The following is a 19,054-nucleotide window of genomic DNA, read 5'->3' on the forward strand; positions in this document are numbered from 1 at the left end:
ACCCTAGGGGGCACTTTTACAAAAACAAAAAAAAAGGTCAAAGAGCTCCCAGGTGCATAGCACCCTTCCCTTGTGTGTTGAGCCCCCCAAATCCCCCTCAAAACCCACTGCCCACAAGTCTACACCATTACTATAGCCCTAAGGGGTGAAGGGGGGCACCTACATGTGGGTATAGTGGGTTTGGGGGGGTTGGACGACTAATAAGCATTAAGCAGTACAATTGTAACAGGTAGGGGGGGATGGGCCTGGGTCCACCTGCCTGAAGTCCACTGCACCCCCTAACAACTCCTCCAGTGACCTGCATACTGCTGCCAGGGAGCTGGGTATGACATTTGAGGGTGAAAATAAGAATGTGTGAAACATCATTTTATTGTGGTGGGAGGGGGTTAGGTACCACTGGGGGAGTCAGGGGAGGTCATCCCCGATTCCCTCCAGTGGTCATCTGGTCATTTAGGGCACTTTTTGGGGCCTTATTCGTGAAAAAACAGGGTCCAGGAAAAGTGTCCTAAATTCTAGCTAAAAACGCATACTTTCTTCCCATTATCGCTGAAATGCGCCCATCTTTGTTCGGCAGATAACCACGCCCCAGTTCCGCCTTCGCCACACCTCTGACACGCCCCCATAAACTTTGTCCGCATCCGCGACGGAGTGCAGTTGAAAACGCCCAAAAATCGGCTTTCGATTATACCGCTTTATTCGTTTTTGTGAGATAAACGTCCATCTCCCGATTTAGGTCGGAACTTGGGCGTTTTTCTCGTTCGATTATAAGCTGGAGAGTCAGGTCAATCATCTTTGGGCGTAGAAACTATAGGATATGACGTTGGGGGATTACTAGGGTGATCGAATAATAGCAAGAGAGCGATGGGGTAAAACAGTTTTTATCTGTGGTTGGATTATTGAATGGGAGAGAGTACGGGGAAATGGAGTATGTGAGGTAATGTCTTGAGGCATTATTATGGTGTATATGGGATTTATGTGTTTTGATCCTTGCAGTATGTTTTTTCAAAGAGATAGGTCTTCAATCGTTTGCGGAAGTCGGTTAATTCATAGATCGTTTTCAGGTTGCGTGGTAGTGCGTTCCAGAGTTGCGTGCTCATGTAGGAGAAGGTTGATGCATGTAGTACTTTATACTTTATGCCTTTGCACTTAGGGAAGTGAAGGTTGAGGAAAGTTCTGGATGATTTTTTGGCGTTTCTGGGTGGCAGGTCTATTAAGTCGGACATGTATGCAGGGGCTTCACCGTGAATGATTTTGTGAACCAACGTGCATAATTTAAAGGTGATACGTTCCGTGAGTGGGAGCCAGTGTAGTTTCTCACGTAAGGGTGCTGCGCTTTCGTATTTTGGTTTTCCGAAGATGAGTCTGGCTGCTGTATTCTGGGCTGTTTGAAGTTTTCTCATTATTTGTTCTTTGCAGCCTGTGTATAGTGAGTTGCAGTAGTCCAGATGGCTGAGTACGAGTGATTGTACTAGGTTGCGGAAGACCGATCTTGGAAAGAATGGTTTTATTTTTTTCAGTTTCCACATGGAGAAGAACATCTTTTTTGTTGTGTTGTTCGCGTGAGTCTCGAGTGTAAGGTGGCGGTCGATTGTGACTCCAAGGATTTTTAAATTTTCTGCTATTGGCAAGTTCAGTTTAGGTGTGTTGATAGCGGTAAATTTGGTTGTGTTGTATTGGGAGGTTAGTATGAGGCATTGAGTTTTTTCTGCGTTCAATTTCAGTCGGAATGCATCTGCCCAGGTGTTCATGATGTGTAGACTTTGGTTGATTTCATTGGAGATTTCATTGATGTCTTGTTTAAAAGGAATATATATCGTTACATCATCGGCATATATGTAAGGGTTAAGGTTATGGTTTGATAGAAGTTTTGCCAGTGGGGTCATCAGTAGGTTGAAAATTGTTGGTGAGAGGGGAGATCCCTGTGGTACTCCGCACCCAGGTGTCCATGCGGCAGATGTGGTTGAGTTTGATGTGACTTGGTATGAGCGTGAGGTTAAGAACCCCTTGAACCAATTTAGGACATTGCCTCCGACGCCGAAATATTCAAGAATGTGTAATAGGATTCCGTGGTCAACCATGTCAAAGGCACTTGACATGTCAAATTGTAGGAGGAGTATATTGGAGCCGGTTGCGATCCGTTGCTTAAATTTGGTCAGTAGGGTAGTTAATACTGTTTCTGTGCTGTGATTCGAACGGAATCCTGATTGGGCGTCATGCAGTATTGAGAACTTGTCAAGGTAACTTGTGAGTTGTTGGGTTACCACTCCTTCTGTTATTTTGGTTATTAGTGGTATAGATGCAACTGGTCTGTAGTTAGTTATTTCACTAGCGTTTTTCTTTGGGTATTGGGGTGAGTAAGATTTTTCCTTTTTCCTTTGGGAAAAGTCCGTTTTGTAGCATGAAATTCAGGTGGTTCGTTAAGTCTACTATGAATTGTTCAGGAGCTGATTTCATGAGGTTGCTTGGGCAGATGTCTAGTTTGCATTGGGATTTGGCGAATCTTTTAAGCGTTTTAAAGATAAGGTCTTCTGACAGTACTTCGAATTCGGTCCAGATCCTGTCTGCTGGGTGTATTCCGTCTTCTGGGTCTAGACAGTTCAGGAATGTGGTGTATTCAATAGGGCTGGTAGGTATTCTAAGTCGTAGTTGTATGATTTTCTCCTTGAAGTATTTTGCGAGGTCGTCGACCCCTGGTATTTCTTTACTATTGTTTGTAACAGGTGTAGTGTCTAGCAGCTTATTTACAAGGTGGAAGAGTTTGTGCGTGTCTTTGTAGTTTTGTCCAATCATAGTTTTATAGTGTAGTCTTTTAGTCTGTTTTATGGTGTATTTGTATTTCCTCCGAAGTGATTTCCATGCATTCAGTGTGTGTTCATCTTTCTTTTTGTTCCAAGCGCGTTCTAGCTTTCTGACTTGCGTTTTGAGTTCTTTCAGCTCTACGGTGAACCATGGATTTGATTTTTTCCTGTGCGATGTTCTGGTTTGGATTGGGGCAATTGTGTCTAATATTGTCTTACATATGTTATCCCATTCTTGGAGGAATTGTACGGTGTCTGTTTTTGCTGGCCACCAGTCCTTTAAGCATCTCACCCTAGATCATGGCAGGCTGACACAGCCCACTTTCAGTAGTGCTGCTACTGCCGCTGCTGTGATCTAGGATAAGATGGGGGAGGGGGAGGAGAATGGAGGAAGAGATACCAGATTTGGGGGGGGGGGAGGGGAGCTCCAGAGCAAAAGTTGGCTCAGGGTCAAGGTGGTTTTATGACAGGAGCCAGCATGAGCCTAGCTGGTCTATTATCTGGGTTAAAGGTAGGGTGGAGCTTGCCGCCATATTGAGTGACTCTAAACATTTGCAGACGCTATTGAAAACAATAGCAAACGTGATGTTTATATTGTTTTAGTTAACCTTTTTTTTGTTTTTGAATTCTTTGTTAGGAGGGGATGTAAAGGAAGTTGGAAGGGGGTGTGGGGAGTTTTCGAGGGGTCTGTGAAGGGTGGAGGGTTATATTCAAAATGTGTTTGCCAGTGCCCCAGAGCTTGCGGACTGTATTGTGGATTTCACTGCTGCGCTATATGCATTTATTTTTTGCTTATGATGACAATAAAGATATTTCTACATAAAAACAGCAGCAAAACTTATGATTATGTGTGTTTTTCTATTTGACAGCTTTTTTTATTTGAAAGCTTCCCGTACATAGATATCATGAAATAAAATTTAAAATCTAAAAGCATATAAAATTATTCTTGGAGTTTCAGCTATAAACAATGGCCAGAAGAGATGAGCTTTGATTTGGATGAGGTGCCATGCACCAAATTGGAAGTGAGAACAAGCACTAAATGAAGGCAGCGTCTTATCTAAGACTAGTAAGAAATGCCCGTTTCTGGCAAAAATGAAACGGGTGCTAGCAGGGTAATCCTCCCCCCCCCCGTCCTCCCTCCCGAGTTGCAGACACCCCCTCCGTGCCTCCGTTCCGAGTTGCACACCTCTCCCCTTCGTCCCTCAGTGACGTGGTTGCGAGGGCCGCCCCGCCCTCAACGTCATCGCGTTTTGACGCAAGGGCCGCCCCGCCCTCAACATCATCGCGTTTTGACGCGAGGGCGGAGCTACAGTGACTGGAGCCTGCAGGCCAAACCGGATATCTCGGGCGCCTCAAGTTTCCGGCTTGAGGCTTCAAAGTGCCTTTTATATATATAGATGGGTAGTTTTTGGTTCCAGTTCTTCACAAACGTTTGTGGAGTCAGGTATTTGGATTTTTCTTCTTGGTAAGGGTTCGCAGCTAGTTTGTTTAAAGGACACAAATATGAGTACAGCCTGGGGGAGAAGGCATCAGCTCTTTGATGTCATGCAGTCTCCTGTCATAAAACCTCCTTGTTCAGGGTGCCACAGTTCCTTGATCTGGCACTGTCTGTCTAAGCCCCTGGTTTGTCATCAGTGTAAATAAGATATTTTTCTGGAATGGTCATAAGATTGAGCTATGCTAAGGGGTGAAGTCAGGTGGCAGAGCAGGCTGGGCTAGGATGCATACTAAAATCTCCCTCTCAAAAACTGGGCCCCCTTGGCAGCAGTCATTATGTGGAAATAAAGGTCAACATTCAATTAGTTAGATACAAATGCAATAAATAAATAAATAAAAGGGTATCTTTAATAAGGTTTAGAGTTATCCTGCTAGGACTGACCCGATTAAGAAAAAAATCTTGTTATTGTACTAAATGTGCCACCTGCAGCTTGGTTGTCGAACCTTAGTTATTTCTCTATATGTTCATTTAAAATGTTTAAAAAATTCACCAACGCAAATTAATTTGTATTCTACAACACTTGTAGGAATATTAACCCGAACCAAAATATAACTAAACTAATCCTTAACATTCATAAGCAAAGAGCCAGGTAGACCTCCCCCTTTTACCAACTCGCTTCAGCATAGGCCAAATACGCTCTCTCCCCACACGTACCGTTTATTGCTGCATGACGTCACGACACCAATGACAAGACCATCAAGCTAGTCCCGGCATGCAATGGGAAGGCAGCTACTGTAACGCGGGAGGGGGTGGGGAGAGTAGTGGAAATTTCCGCCTCCTCGGTTTGTTATAACTAGGAGGGAGCATCTCTTTTCTCTTTCAGTCTCCTCTCCTCGAAATACGGGTTTGTACTGTGGGAAGGAGTGTACGAATAACATCTACCTCAATATATTACATCGTTGTTTGACCATCCATAACTATATAAGGAGGCGTAATTCAAAGCAAAAGCGATTGTTGGAGAGCAAAAGGCCAGATTCACCGTTAAACGTTGGCGCAGTAGTGTTATCAAGTAATATGGCCAATTACATCCATGTCCCGCCCGGCTCCCCTACTGTGCCCAAGCTGAACGTGACTGTGGAAGAGCAGGAATGCCGTGAAGGAGCGATCAGATTGCTCCAGGAGCTGCGACCCCACTGGAATCCTGAAACAATAACCATGCAGGTACTGATTTGCCACCTTCCATTCACCAGCGGATATTTATAGTTGTTGACTTTACTTCGATTTCCCATAGCTGGTGGTACGAAAGGGGTCTGGCTTTACGAATGTAGCCTCTAGTTACCAATGTCTTTCTCGGCTGACGTTAACGGGGCTGAGGGCTTAGCTGAGTAAAAAGGGACGACGAGTTGTTGATGCCCCAAGCGTCAGAAAGCTAGAAAATAGGCGTGTCACGGCCGGCTTCAGGCTGCTGATTGCCTTGCCTTCCCTGTTCCTTTTGCTTGGTAGACAGTGCGCGAGGGGAGCGAAGGGGTGAACTTGATTTGTTCCGTTTTTTTACACGCTGATTTGAAGCTGACGTTTCTCAGTTCAGACGTGGTGTCTTTCATTCTCGACTTTAGGGACTTGTACTATTCCTAATGAGTCGCCAGTTATTGTTTTTTTTCCATAGTTTTCTTTGCTGTACATTAATCAAAATTTCGAATACTTTTTGCTGGATTTGAGAAACTAAAATCGCCATTTTTGCGTTTCTTTTCCTTGTATTCGTGTTAAATTTAGGGCCTGGTTTAAAAAGGTTCTCTCCCCCCCCCCCCCCCCCCCCACCCAGCATAATGGGGTCAGCGGGATCCACGTTTTACCCGGACCCGGCAAACTAATAAATCGAGCGTTTAGAAGAGAGGGTATTAAACGATGGGCACAAGGATTTTAGTGATTTCCTTGGCCAGTATTGTAAATGAAGATAGTTCTATATACACTCATTTTGCACCTGGAGTACCTTGAGCTACACACACTGTACAAGAAGTCCTTATATCATGTTTTAACTGTACAAAGAACTTGCCTTGAGTTTAACCACCCATCTTTATTTATCCCAACTCACTCTCTACTACTCATGTTGTCCCCCGTCCATATATCTGCACTTGGCCCTCAGCTATATGGTAAACTGTATTGTAGAAAATCATTAGCGTCATATCTTAGTTGAATATTAGTTTCATCTGTATTATGCTGACATATTATATAGAGCTCTGTTACATACATTTAACAGCAGTGAAATTCATATATTTTTGATCCTATTTCATGGTAGTCCTATGATTGTTTCAGTTTGCTGTTTTCAAGGTTACCACATTTATTGTATTTAGTTTTATGCTTGGTCATTTTACTGTTATGCAGTTAACAAAATTGTAAGTTTTACGCTAGCTGTACCTGCTGTACTCTGCCTTGGTTGAATCTCTTCATAAAAGGCAGTTAATAAAGCCAATAAATAAATGCACTGATATAAGCAAAATATTTAGATTTAGGCACTGTGTGTTTTGTGTGTACAGGGGGAGTATTATATTGTTTTTGTTTAACATTTGGTTCAATATTTGTGCACTGCTGATTACATTAAATAGTAACTTTTGAGTTCTGTGCTCTGATCTCTGGTGCAAGCCACCTTTCTTGTTTTGGTGTATCTATTTTGTTTAATATAACAGCAAGTGTGGAAGAAGTTACATCAGTGTTTCCCAAACTTTCAGCCAATATGACTGCAACTAACTTCACATGAGGGCAGATGATGAAAACAGAATAGATTTCCCCTCCTACCCTTGCTAATCCAAAGAGCAGTTGGTTTAAGGCCAGGTATTTGTGTGTGCTCACAGGGATCCTAGTACTCTGCATGGGTTTCCAAACTAACAGGAAGCCCACACAGGAGGAGGGGGGGTATGGTCTGTGAATATTCACTTGTTTGTAGGTCCCGTGTTGATTACCACTGCTGAGTATAAATTTTATAATATACACCTCTTTTCTGTGCCTGCAGGAAAGGTGGTGTATTAAGAAACAATAAACCATAAATTATTTTGGTCCCAGTCAGAACTGGCCTTTTGTGGACAAGTTTGGTGCCCCTCCTGCCTCAATTCCCATCTACATAAAACTTGTCTTTCACTGTCTTGAGATGTTGCCAGAAGAAATTTGACATATGCTGCCTGGGGCCTGTTCCAGAGCCTTCTCTCTGACCTGTTCCGCTCCTGTAGAAATTGAAGTTGGGGGCGTGTCAAGATGGCGGCACGCTAATTCCTCCTGGTGCAAGCTCTTGTTAGTTTGGAAAATAAGTCCCTCTTTTCTTCAAGAAATATGCCCCACACAAAGCGTAAGGGGTTAGTTAAGACGGTTTCCTCGGCCGCCGTTAAACTACCCCCGCAACAACAAACTATAGAGCGCTTTGCCACGAGGCAATCGGCCCAACTTACCGAGAGGGGCCCTGCTGAAGCCACGGGGGAAGACACCCTTGGAGTCTTGGGGCTAGATGTGTCACTCTCCCCTCCGGACCATCATCCGCCGCTGCCGCCCGATGGTCGCCTCTTCAGGCGAGACCTGCCCGACCCAGAAGTGGAAAGGGTATTGGCCGACGATCGAGGAACTCGAGAGGCGAGCCATTCAGGAGGCCAGGAGATGGAAGTAATCCTGACTGAGCCAGGAGCTCAGAAAATGCGATCGACAGCGGTGACTCTGGAGAGCATTTGGGACGCTCTCCAGAGAGTGGAATTGACAACAGCCAGAACAGCACAAGAGATTGCAACCTTATTAGGTACTGTTGAAAATTTAAAACTTTCCCTAAATACTTCTAACCAGGAAACGGCTGAGCAATTTAAGGCTGTTAGAGATGATATTTCTCAGTTGCAAGGAGTATCAGCCTCGGTAATTAAGGATAATAATATAATCCACCGTCGACTTGAACAAATAGAAAACTACAACCGTAGGTTGAATTTACGTTTTTTGAATTTTCCTCAGGAGTTTGGAATCAATCCACAGGAAGCCTTTAAAACATATCTTTCAGAAGTATTAAATTTTACCCCAGACTCTTTTCCACCATTGAATAAAATATATTATATATATACAAAAAAATCAGTGGATGATACCCTTCAAGCCGTACCATCAGAGGTACCAGAGGAACAATTAAATATATCAGAGATACTAGAAACATCTCTAACAGCTGATTCAGCAAGAACAACTTTAATAGTTTCCTTTGTTTTCCAGCAAGACCTAGACGAAGTAAAACGTATGTACTTTAAAAAGATGCATGTCTTGTTTCGTGGGAAAAGGGTATGGATGTACCCAGATATAACAAAACAAACACAAGAAAGAAGGAAACTTTTTCTTTCTATGAGATTTGAAGTGCTACAACTGGGAGCCTCCTTTTATTTGAACTACCCATGCAAATGTGTCATCAAATATACTGGTTTGAAATATATCTTCTTTCAACCGGAACAATTGAAAGAATTTATAACTGTAAAGAAAGTTGGTTAATCTCATTTTCCACTATGATGGTATAATTTGTTTCGATCGGCCCGAAAGTGTGTTAAGCAAATTTCCTCAGGAACCGATATTTTTGATTTAAGAAGTCTTCTTTTTCCTTTACGCCCACCTCCTATGTTAGTGGTCTAAAGAAGAAATTGGTATGTTTGCTTTTAAACTGCTGTTATTGTAATTTTTTTTTCTTTTCTGAATTTCCTGTCAAGTGTAATAGCTTGTTATTTAATGAAAATGAATAAATATAAATAAAAGAAATTGAAGTTGCATCGGAGGGAAGGCTCTAGAGCAGGCAGCATATGTTGATTGCTGCTGGCAACATCTAAGATGGAGAGACAAATTTTAAGGTAGATAGGGAAGGGGGGGGAAGGTGATGAAATGTGTGGGCTGAGGAAAAAAGCATCAGTGGCTAAGGAATCTTGGGGGGGGGGCAAGGAAGATGCCTCCTATTGCCCCTCTCCCCTATGCACATGAGGGCTCCTAGGAGCACAGGGCCCTATTCTGCTGCGCCTGTTACATCTGCTTAAGGCCGGCCTTGGTCACAGTGGAGAAAAGACAGAAGAAAGCAGAAACCAGAGACTGGTTGTACCTCAGAAAGCTGGCATATCAAATCTATGACCGGGACCCACACAATTACAAAATTAAATGGCCAGCGACAAAGGTAGAAAAAAAGAATTTTAATTTAGGACAGAGTAATGTGGTAGCTGTGTTAGTCCACTTAAAGGTTAATAAAAAGAACAAAATAGAAAATAAGGCACTGTCTTTCTGTCGGACTAACAATACATTTTTTTCATTAGCTTTCAGGGGGCCCAAAATCTCCTTAGGTCGGGAAAGTGTGCCATAACAGCAGTGTACTGCCTTGACTTAAGGAAGACGGGGAGCTTGTTTAGTTTTTCAATAGATGTAATGATCTACTGCATCATTTTAGTATGTAGGAGAATATTTGGAGGGTCATCCTACAGATGGTTTTGTTGCCTAAGTCTATGCTGGTATGGAGACACAGAGGCTAAAGGAAAAAGCAGTAAACCAACACAAGTACGGCAGAGAGAGAATTTATTAATACTGAAGAAGTTGACCTGGCCACATTTTGGTGGTTGCTTGCATCAGAGGTATTGGTTTCTTCCCTAGAAAGAATAGCGAAATTCTACTGCTGCAAAATTAGCGCATATGAGAAACATTTTCATTCCAATGTAGTCACATTATTTATTTTTTATTTATGGCATTTATTCCCCGCTCTTTCCCACTCAATAGCAGGTTCAGTGCGGCTTACAAAGTACGGTACAAGGTACCGCATAGATAACACAAAGTATGGTACAAAGTATCACAGTGGTAATCCAGATTATGTAGAGTAGGGCTATAGGAAGAGACGTGGGGAGAGGTTTGGAGTGTGGGTAGTGCTAGTGGTGTGGTTTAGGTTCAAGAGTTAAGTAGGGTTGTTTGGGTAGGCTTGTTTGAAGAGGTAAGTTTTCAACAGCTTTCGGAAGAGTAAGTGTTCATTGGTTGTTCGGATGTGTCGAGGTATGGTGTTCCAGAGTTGGTTACCTATAACGGAGAAGTTGGATGCGTAGTAGGTTTTGTATTTGAGGCTTTTGCAAGTAGGAAGATGAAGATTGAGGTATGTTCGAGAGGATTTGGACCCGTTCCTGGCTGGAAGATCGATCAAGTTAGTCATGTAGTTTGGCGATTCGCCATGTAGGATCTTGTGGATCATCGTGTGAGCTTTGAAGTTTATGCGTTCCTTGATAGGGAGCCACTGAAGTTTTTCACAAAGTGGAGTTGCGCTTTCAAATCATGATTTGCCGAAAATGAGTCTGGCTGCTGTGTTTTGGGCGGTTTGGAGTTTTTTTTATGATTTGGGCTTTGTAACCAATGAAAATACTGTTGCAGTAGTCGGCATGGGTGAGTACTGTGGATTGTACTAAGTTGCGGAAGGTTTTCTTTGGGAGGAATGGTTTTACTCCTTTCAGTACCCACATCATGTTGAACATCTTCTTCGTCTTGGCTTTTGCATGAGTTTCCAAAGTTAGGCGTTTGTCTAATGTTACTCCTAGGATTTTTAGATTGTCAGATATTGGGATTGTAACGTCGGGGGTGGTTGGGAGCTGGGTGGCGTTTTGTGATGAAAGGATTAGACATTGAGTTTTTTCTTTGTTCATTTTCATTTTGAAAGCATTGGCCCAGGATGCTAGGATGTTCATGGCAGTGATTGTTTTCTCCGAGATTTCAGTAAGGTTGGATTGGAAAGGGATGAATATTGTAACATCGTCAGCGTAGATGAAGGGGTTGAGGCCAGATTTAGATAGAGATTTGGTCAGAGGATCGGGGATAGAGGTGAGCCTTGGGGGACTCCGCATCTTGATGACCACGCAGGCAATATTGATGAGGTTGATTTGACCTGATATGATCTGGTGGTGATAAAACTTTTTATCCACTTAATGATGTTTCTGCCGATCCCTAGTTTGTCCAGTAATTTTGTGAGAATATTGTGGTCTCAAACCAGTGGTTTTGCTATTCTTTCTAGTGAAGAATTGATACTCCTGATGTAAGCACCCATGTATCATCGGGTACTTCGTTCTCAATACATTTTTCTTCCACCATACTAGTGTTGGTTTGCTGTTTGTTCCTTTGGCCTCCCTGGTGTCTGTAGACCAGCTTGGACTTGGTCATCTTATTTTTCCTAGGTAGACCATTTTTGTATAACCCCCGGAAGTTAGTGCTATTATGGTATTGTAGAATTGCTTTATAGGTCCTGAGTGATTTTTTTGTAGGGTTTTGTATTACTTCACAGTATGCCTGGTACTGGAGTTTGGATTTGGATTTAGCTCGCATCCTTTTCAGTTGTAGCTCCATGCGAAGGTTGTGACTTGCCAAGAGTCACAAGGAGCTGCAGTGGGAATTGAACCCAGCCCTCCAGGATCTCGGCCCACGACACTAACCATTTGGCTACTCCTCCACTCTTGGGTAAATTACTTTTACCTAGGTAAAATTATTTCTGAAACCATCTTCTTTAGGAAGCATACACCTTTGTCCTCTTGGCCACCTGCACAAAATAATAGGTGTAAAGTGCATGAATACTTCGGCATAGTTGTTGTTCTTTCAAAAAATAATCTTAATGTATGCCTGCTAAAAGTGCCTGTTAACATTACAAGCATGCAGTCTATTTAAAATTTGCTTCTTAAATATGCAGTGCATTCATATCTTCACACCTCTTTGAAAGAAAACTAGCATTTTGTGTCATTGTCCAGAAGTGTTTCCCTCTCATCCTGATAGACCAGTCAACGCTAATAGGTGCACTCCTGTCTTTGCCTCTGAGACAAGAGTAGCCTTCTGGAGGTCTCCTGGAGGGTGGACCCTCGAGAAAATCTTTTCCCCCAGTCAGAACCCCAGGCAAGAGAAACTCTGGCTGCCAAATAGGTATTAGACTTAAATGTTAGTTTATTAAAAATAGCAAAAGAAACCAATAAGTAATTATTGAAATATTAACAAATAAAATCCTAGTAGTGTATAATATGTAGTAAATAAGAACAGAGTTTTCCCTGGGAGCTATCAATATGTCTTACCTGCTAGTGTAGACACACTGAGGCTCCCCATCCTCGGTTCTGTTTCCTCTTATATGCCTTTTCTTCCTTTCTTTATCTTAATTACCCTTCCTACCTAATGAATATTCATCTTTCCAGAACATTCTATTTCCTTTTGTCTAATCCTGTTCCAGCACTTTCTATCATCTCATTAGTTCCCTTATTGCATGGACAATTTAAGGCCTGTCATGTACATAAGCATAAGTTTTTATTAGATAATGGTTGACCTATGTCCCAGTTATGCCTAGTCACCATGATAGTGCCCACACCCTCTTGATGAAGCTACAGTTTCACCCAAACCCACTTCTCCTTTTGATTGTTTATCTGGTTACTACAGGTGTCCTTAGTCATAGGGGTCTCTGGCTCTTGGTTGCTGACAAGCAGCATCACAAGTTAGCATAGGCCAAATGTGAAACTACAAATTTCTACAGCCTTAGAAGGGTAGTGATCAGAAAAAACACATTTATAGCTGTCTTGCAATTTCAGGTCTGCTTGCAGCTCAAGAAATGCAAGATGGCTATACTAAAATAAAGAAACTTGTAAATAAATGCTCTAAATAACAAAAGATATGATATACTGGTGCATATGTAAAAGGTTATATATTAGTAGATATTAAATAAAGGCCTCACAAGCCTAGGGTACCAACTCAGTGGACACACCTATAGGGGCTTACATCATAGGCCAACCGCCACGTCCAAAAAAACCTGCAGAATGTAATCACTGTTAGGCATATTTTCAAAGCACTTAGCCTTCCAAAGTTCCATAGAAACCTATGGAACTTTGGAAGGCTAAGTGCTTTGAAAATATGCCTGAGTGTCAATCTGCAGTAAAAAAAAAAAAAAAAAAAGGAGCGCGGTATAATAGTAAATACCTATACAGTATCACAAGTAATATCTTAAATATGTATTATCAGAAAGATAATAAGACAAAAGGAAACTATATCGCGGGAACACCATTCGGGATAGTCTGAACTGCAAAAGATGAAGTACTTAGCTTCAATCAAAAGACAAATAGTTCACATCCGTAAGTCATCTCGAATCTTGAATATCGAAGAAGCTTCAAAAAGTTCCCACGAAGTGTAGTTGTAAAGACACTCTCAATCACTCTAGACAGTTGTAGAATTCTCGCTGTTTCGTTGCTTCATCAGAAGAGGATATGCATAAACATTTATCTTCCATATTGCATACAAAACAAGTCAAAATGGCAACTACTTATAAAAACGCTCCAAAGGCAGTTTCCCAGTAAAGAATAGGGTTTGACACATTTATTTATTTGTTACATTTGTATCCCACATTTTCCCACCTATTTGCAGGCTCAATGTGGCTTACATAGGTACAGGCAAGCGCCAATTTCGGTATGAACAAATACAGAGTGATGTTGTAATATAAGACATTTCATGTGTTACAGACACATTAGGGAATCTTAAGGGGGAAGAATTAAGTTAGTCCAGTACGAGCTTTGGTTTTGTTGTATTGCATGGTTAAGGCATTTAAGTTGGATCGTTAGGGTATGCCTTTCTGAACAGGTAAGTTTTCAGTAATATCCGGAATTTTGGATGGTTGTTTTCTTGGTGTTTGGTAGTGCATTCCATAGTTGTGTGCTTATATAGGAAAAGCTGGATGAGTAGGTTGATTTGTATTTGACTCCTTTGCAGCTTGGGTGGTGGAGATTTAAGTATGTTCGAGTTGATCTTGAAGCATTCTTCTTTGGTAGATCATTGAGATCGATCATGTATCCTGGGACATCTCCGTAGATGATTTTATGGACCATGGTGCAGACTTTGAATGTAATACGTTCTTTGATTGGCAGCCAGTGTAGTTTTTCTCGTAGGGGTGTGGTGCTTTTGAATCTCGTTTTTCCATATATAAGCCTGGCTGCTGTATTTTACGCAGTTTGGAGTTTCTTTAGGATTTGTTCTTTACATCCTGCGTAGATTCCATTGCAGTAGTCTAGATGACTTGATACCATGGTTTGTACCAGGTCGCGAAATATTTCCCTCGGGGGAAAAACAGGTTTTACTTGTTTGAGTTTCCACATTGAGTGGAACATTTTCTTTGTTGTGGCTTTCGCTTGGTTCTCCAGTGTGAGATTGCGGTCAATAATAACTCTGAGAATTTTTAGGCTGTCAGAGATAGGGAGGTTGTGATCTGGGGTGATTATGTTGGTGGGTTTGTTCGTGTTGTATTGGGATGAGAGGATGAGACAGTGTGTTTTTGCTGTGTTAAGTTTTAGTTGGAATGCATTCGCCCATGAATTCTTGATTAGGCTGAGTTTGATTTCATTGGTGATTTCTGTTAGATCATGTTTGTAAGGGATGTATATTGTGACGTCGTCTGCGTAAATGACGGGGTTGAGGCCTTGGTTGGATAAGGACTTGGCTAGTGGGGTCATCATTAGGTTAAAGAGGAGCGGCGATAGTGGTGATCCTTGGGGTACTCCACAGTCTGCTTTCCATGGTGATGATATGTTCGAATTTGATTTCACTTGATATGATCTATTGGTTAGAAAATCCTTGATCCAGCTGAGTACATTTCCGCCAATCCCGAAGTATTCTAAGATGTTTATTAGTATATTGTGGTTAACCATGTCGAACACACTAGACATGTCGAATTGTAGGAGAAGTATATTGTTGCCTAATGGCAATTCCTTGTTTGAATTTGGCTATGAGAGTATTTAGTACTGTTTTGGTGCTGTGGTTGACGTGAAATCCTGATTGTGATTTGTGTGTTATTGAGGATTTGTCTATGTAATCAGTAAGTTGTTTGGTTAACATGCTTTCCATCAGTTTGACTACCAATAGGATAGATGCTACTGGGCAGTAGTTAGTGATATAGTTTGTTTTTTTTTCTTGGTATCTTTTGGTATCGGGGTGAGGAGGATGTTACCATTGTCCTTAGGGAAGAGACCATGTTGAAGCATGTAGTTTATGTGGGATGTGAGGTCTGCTATGAAGCGGTGGGGGACAGATTTTATTAGGTAGTTGGGGCAGCTATCCAGTTTACAGTTTTTTATTATTTATTGCATTTGTATCCCACATTATCCCACCTCTTTGCAGGTTCAATGTGGCTTACAATATATCAAGGATAGTGGAAATGAGAAGAGGGTAAAGATTTAGTATTACAGAGAGATTTTGCGTTAAATGGTAATGGAATAAATGATAATGCTAAAACAGAAGGCATTATTAACATTCTAGATATATGTGGGCGATTCACATGTTTTGGTCTTTGTGGTATATCTTGTCGAAGAGATGGGTCTTTAGTAGTTTACGGAATCTAGTCAGTTCATAGGTCGCTTTTAGGTTACGTGACAGTGCGTTCCAAAATTGCGTGCTCATGTAGGAAAAAGTTGATGCGTGCATTCATTTGTATTTTAGACCTTTACAGTTGGGGAAATGAAGATTAAGGAATGTGTGAGAGGATTTTTTAGCATTCCTGGATGGTAGGTCTATCAGGTCTGACATGTAGGTTGGGGCATCGCCATGGATGGTTTTATGTACTAGGGTACATACTTTGAACGTACTAGGGTACATACTTTCAACAAAGCGTTCTTTGAGTGGGAGCCAGTGTAGCTTCTCTCGTAAGTCTTGGAGAACCTGTTAGTCGCTTGATTGACTGTTTCAGTGGTTAGGAGAGCGAATCTTGTCCAGAGTCTGTCCACTGTGGATTCATTGGGGTTTTGGTCCATACATTCGATGAAGTTTTCGATGTTAATGATGTTCTGAGGTAGTGTGTTGCATAGATTTACAATTTTTTTCCTTGAAGTAGTTGGCAAGTTTGTCTGCCATTGGGGTGTCTGTGTTGGTTGTGGTGACCGCGGTGGTGTCTAGTAGTTCACGATTTGGTATAATTTTCTCGTGTCCTTGTATTCAGGCCCTATTTTGGTTTTGTAATAAAGCCTTTTGGCTTGTCTTATTGCGTATTGTATTTTATTTGAGTTTGTTTCCATGTGTTGAGTGTTTGTGCATCTTTTATTTTTTCCATGCCCTTTCTAGTTTCCTTGATTGTGTTTTTAATTTTTTTTCAGTTCTTCATTGAACCATGGTATCGAGTTATGCCTACGTGCGGTTCTTGTTTGTAAGGGTGCTATTTCGTCTAATATGCTTTTACATCTTTTATCCCAATCTGAGAGATAGTATGTGGTATCCGTTTGTGCTGACCATTCATTATTGTATATTTGCTGCCAGAATTTTTCCGAGTCTATTTGTCCTCGTGTGCTGTTGGTTGTGTGTTCCTGTATGCGGTTTGAACCCTTTTCCCACCAGAGTAGGGATAAATTTAGTTTGTAGTGGTCTGATCATGGTGTGTTTGTCCATTTAATATCTGATATACTTAGATTCTGGTTCATGGACAGTTTGTGTGAGATAAGGTCAAGTGTGTGCCCTTTAATATGGGTCGCTTGAATGTGTGGCCATTTTAAGGTCCCATAAATGGAGGAATTCCTTGCATTCTCGTGTGTTTGCAGAATTTGGGTCTTCTAGGTGAAGGTTGATGTCACCCAATGCAAGTATATTGGGGTTGGTTACACAGGTATTTGATATGAAGTCCTTGAAGTGTGATTGGCATTCGTTCCAATTACCTGGTGGTCTGTAGAACAAGACAGTTTAGGTGGTCAAGTCAAGCAGGGTGGTGTGATGGATTCTAATTGAGGCGATTTCAAGTTGGGATGTTATGGACTCGGCAGTGGTTTCTGTAGTGAGGTGGTCATGATGGATTAGTGCTATGCTGCCTCCTATTTTCCTTTCTGGTCCAGTGAGTAATTTTGTATCCCGGGGGGCATAGGTCTAGGATTATAGGGTCTTTTTGATTGTGGATCCAGGTTTCATTGATGAAGAGCAGGTTGAGGTTTTCTGACATGATCCAATCTGATATTATTGCTTCTTTATTTACTATGGATCTGGCATTGATGTAGCCCACTTGAATTTTTTGGTAAGGGTCGTCTACGTTTGGTGTTATGTCGTTTCTTTGTTAGTGTGGGTTTGTTTTGACCTTTCTTTCCCTTGTGTTGAAGTTGCCCGCAAGTTGGTGTTATTCCTTTGCTTTGGTGGTTGTCCATTTGGTGAAATGTGGTGTATCTGGTCAGACTTAGATGGTTATGTAGTATGGGTATGACGTTTCTTTTAGCGAGTGGGGTGGTTAGTGTTAGGTGGACCAGGGATAAGGAGTAGATTGTTAGGAGCAGTTTGCCAGTGTTCATTCTGGTATTAATTCCTTAGTGCTGCTAGTAGGTCGTGTTCTTGTGTCTTGAGTGTTATGTGTATTTGCGTCTCGGCTTTGGGCAGTTGAGATCAGTAGTGGCTCTGGTTCTTTGTATTCTTGATACGCAGGGGGTGGATTTATGGGTTTAATATAGGTAGTTTTACTCAGTTGGTTGTTTAGATGTGTTTCCCGTAGATCTGGGTGTTGTGTTGGAGCTTGTAGGGAAGGTAGGGGTTGGTAATAGTCCCGCTTTGGTGTCTCAAAGTACTTTCACAAGCATCATCACCTATACAGGAGGGAAGTGGAATGTTCTGTGAAGCACCGGCCTCCGAGACGGCCAAACAGGTTAGCACGGCATGGCCCTCGAAAAGGTAGCTGCATTGCGGCTGCACCCAACCTTGCTCCCAGTGCTGGGGTTGTTCCCAGCCATACTCCACTCCACAATCACCCCGGGCTTCCACGGTGTGCGTGTGTGGTTGGTGAACAGGCTGCCCGGCCCTTTGGGCGACTGAGTCCTCACTGTCCGCCGTTCTTCCCGGCACCAGCTGCGCCGAACCCTCGGGGACGCTCCAAGCTACGTGGTAGGCTCACGTGTGTTCCGTTTAGACCGGGTGTGGTGAACTTCGGCAGGTCCGGTCTTGGTTGCAGAACTCGGGACTGCTTCCGATGTGTGCACCCAGTCCAGGGCCATCTGTCCTGTCAGTTGCAGTCTGCCTAGGCCTCTGACTTGACCACGACCTCTGTTGGGCACCTCGGCAATGTTCACTGCATCTCGCCAGATGGTTAGCGATCTGGGAGGTGGACGCAGTCAGTCGCTGGTCGATGCCGCTGGAGGTAGGCGCAGTCGGCAGGTGCCAAGGCCAGGCTGGTCGGCGGTGCGGTTTTGGTTTGGGGTGGTCACGGCTGGATAGCAGTGGGTTCCATCTGAGGGCAGTCGCGGTTGGCTCCACGTGGCATCTTGATCCGGGTTGGGTGACTGGGACTCGGCTCACGGCTCCACAGTATCTCTGCAGTGTTACTCTCACTAATCACCGGTGGGATAGGCTGGACCACCGTTGACCCCCCCGGGTTGGTCCGCCAGGGTCCCGGAGCCAGCTTCTCCTATGACCGTCTATTCGGCGGCCATTAGTGAGTTCATATGTCTTCCAACAGCTCATCAATCACTCTCGCAGTCCAGGATCTTTATATAAAGCTAAAGGAAATTGCCATCTTTGCCAACCATCACCCAACGATCCTAGGGTCCACTTCATCCATACCCAAGCGTGGTCAGAGATAGCATAAGGCCCTATCTCTGCTTTCACCACCCTACTGAAGTCATTACTTGAGACCAACAAATAGTCTATTCTAGCCTGGGTGGAATGCGCCCTAAATAAATGAGTGTAATCAGTCTCCACAGGGTGTAGCTCTCTCCACACATCGACTAAGTTCATCAGGCATCCCAGCTGTCTCAATCATATTAGCATAGTATGATCTCTCTGAGTCCTACCTAGACCTATCAACAATGGGGTCTCATACTGCATTAAAATCTCCCACCACCAAGGAAGAGTG

The 19,054-nt window shown here is 42.7% G+C and overlaps 1 protein-coding gene across 1 annotated transcript in view; it reads left to right on the top strand.

Moving 5' to 3' along the window:
* Window positions 1-5,028: 5,028 nt before the first annotated feature.
* The window catches only part of ETNK1 (ethanolamine kinase 1), a 127,951-nt gene continuing 113,925 nt past the window's right edge, over window positions 5,029-19,054 (top strand). The window contains exon 1 of the mRNA XM_030215531.1: window positions 5,029-5,457. Within this exon, the coding sequence (XP_030071391.1) occupies window positions 5,311-5,457 (147 nt within the window). The 5' untranslated portion in view covers window positions 5,029-5,310. The remainder of the gene's footprint in view (window positions 5,458-19,054) is intronic.

This window comes from Microcaecilia unicolor, chromosome 9 (genome assembly GCF_901765095.1).
Source record: "Microcaecilia unicolor chromosome 9, aMicUni1.1, whole genome shotgun sequence".
Lineage (NCBI taxonomy): Eukaryota > Metazoa > Chordata > Amphibia > Gymnophiona > Siphonopidae > Microcaecilia > Microcaecilia unicolor.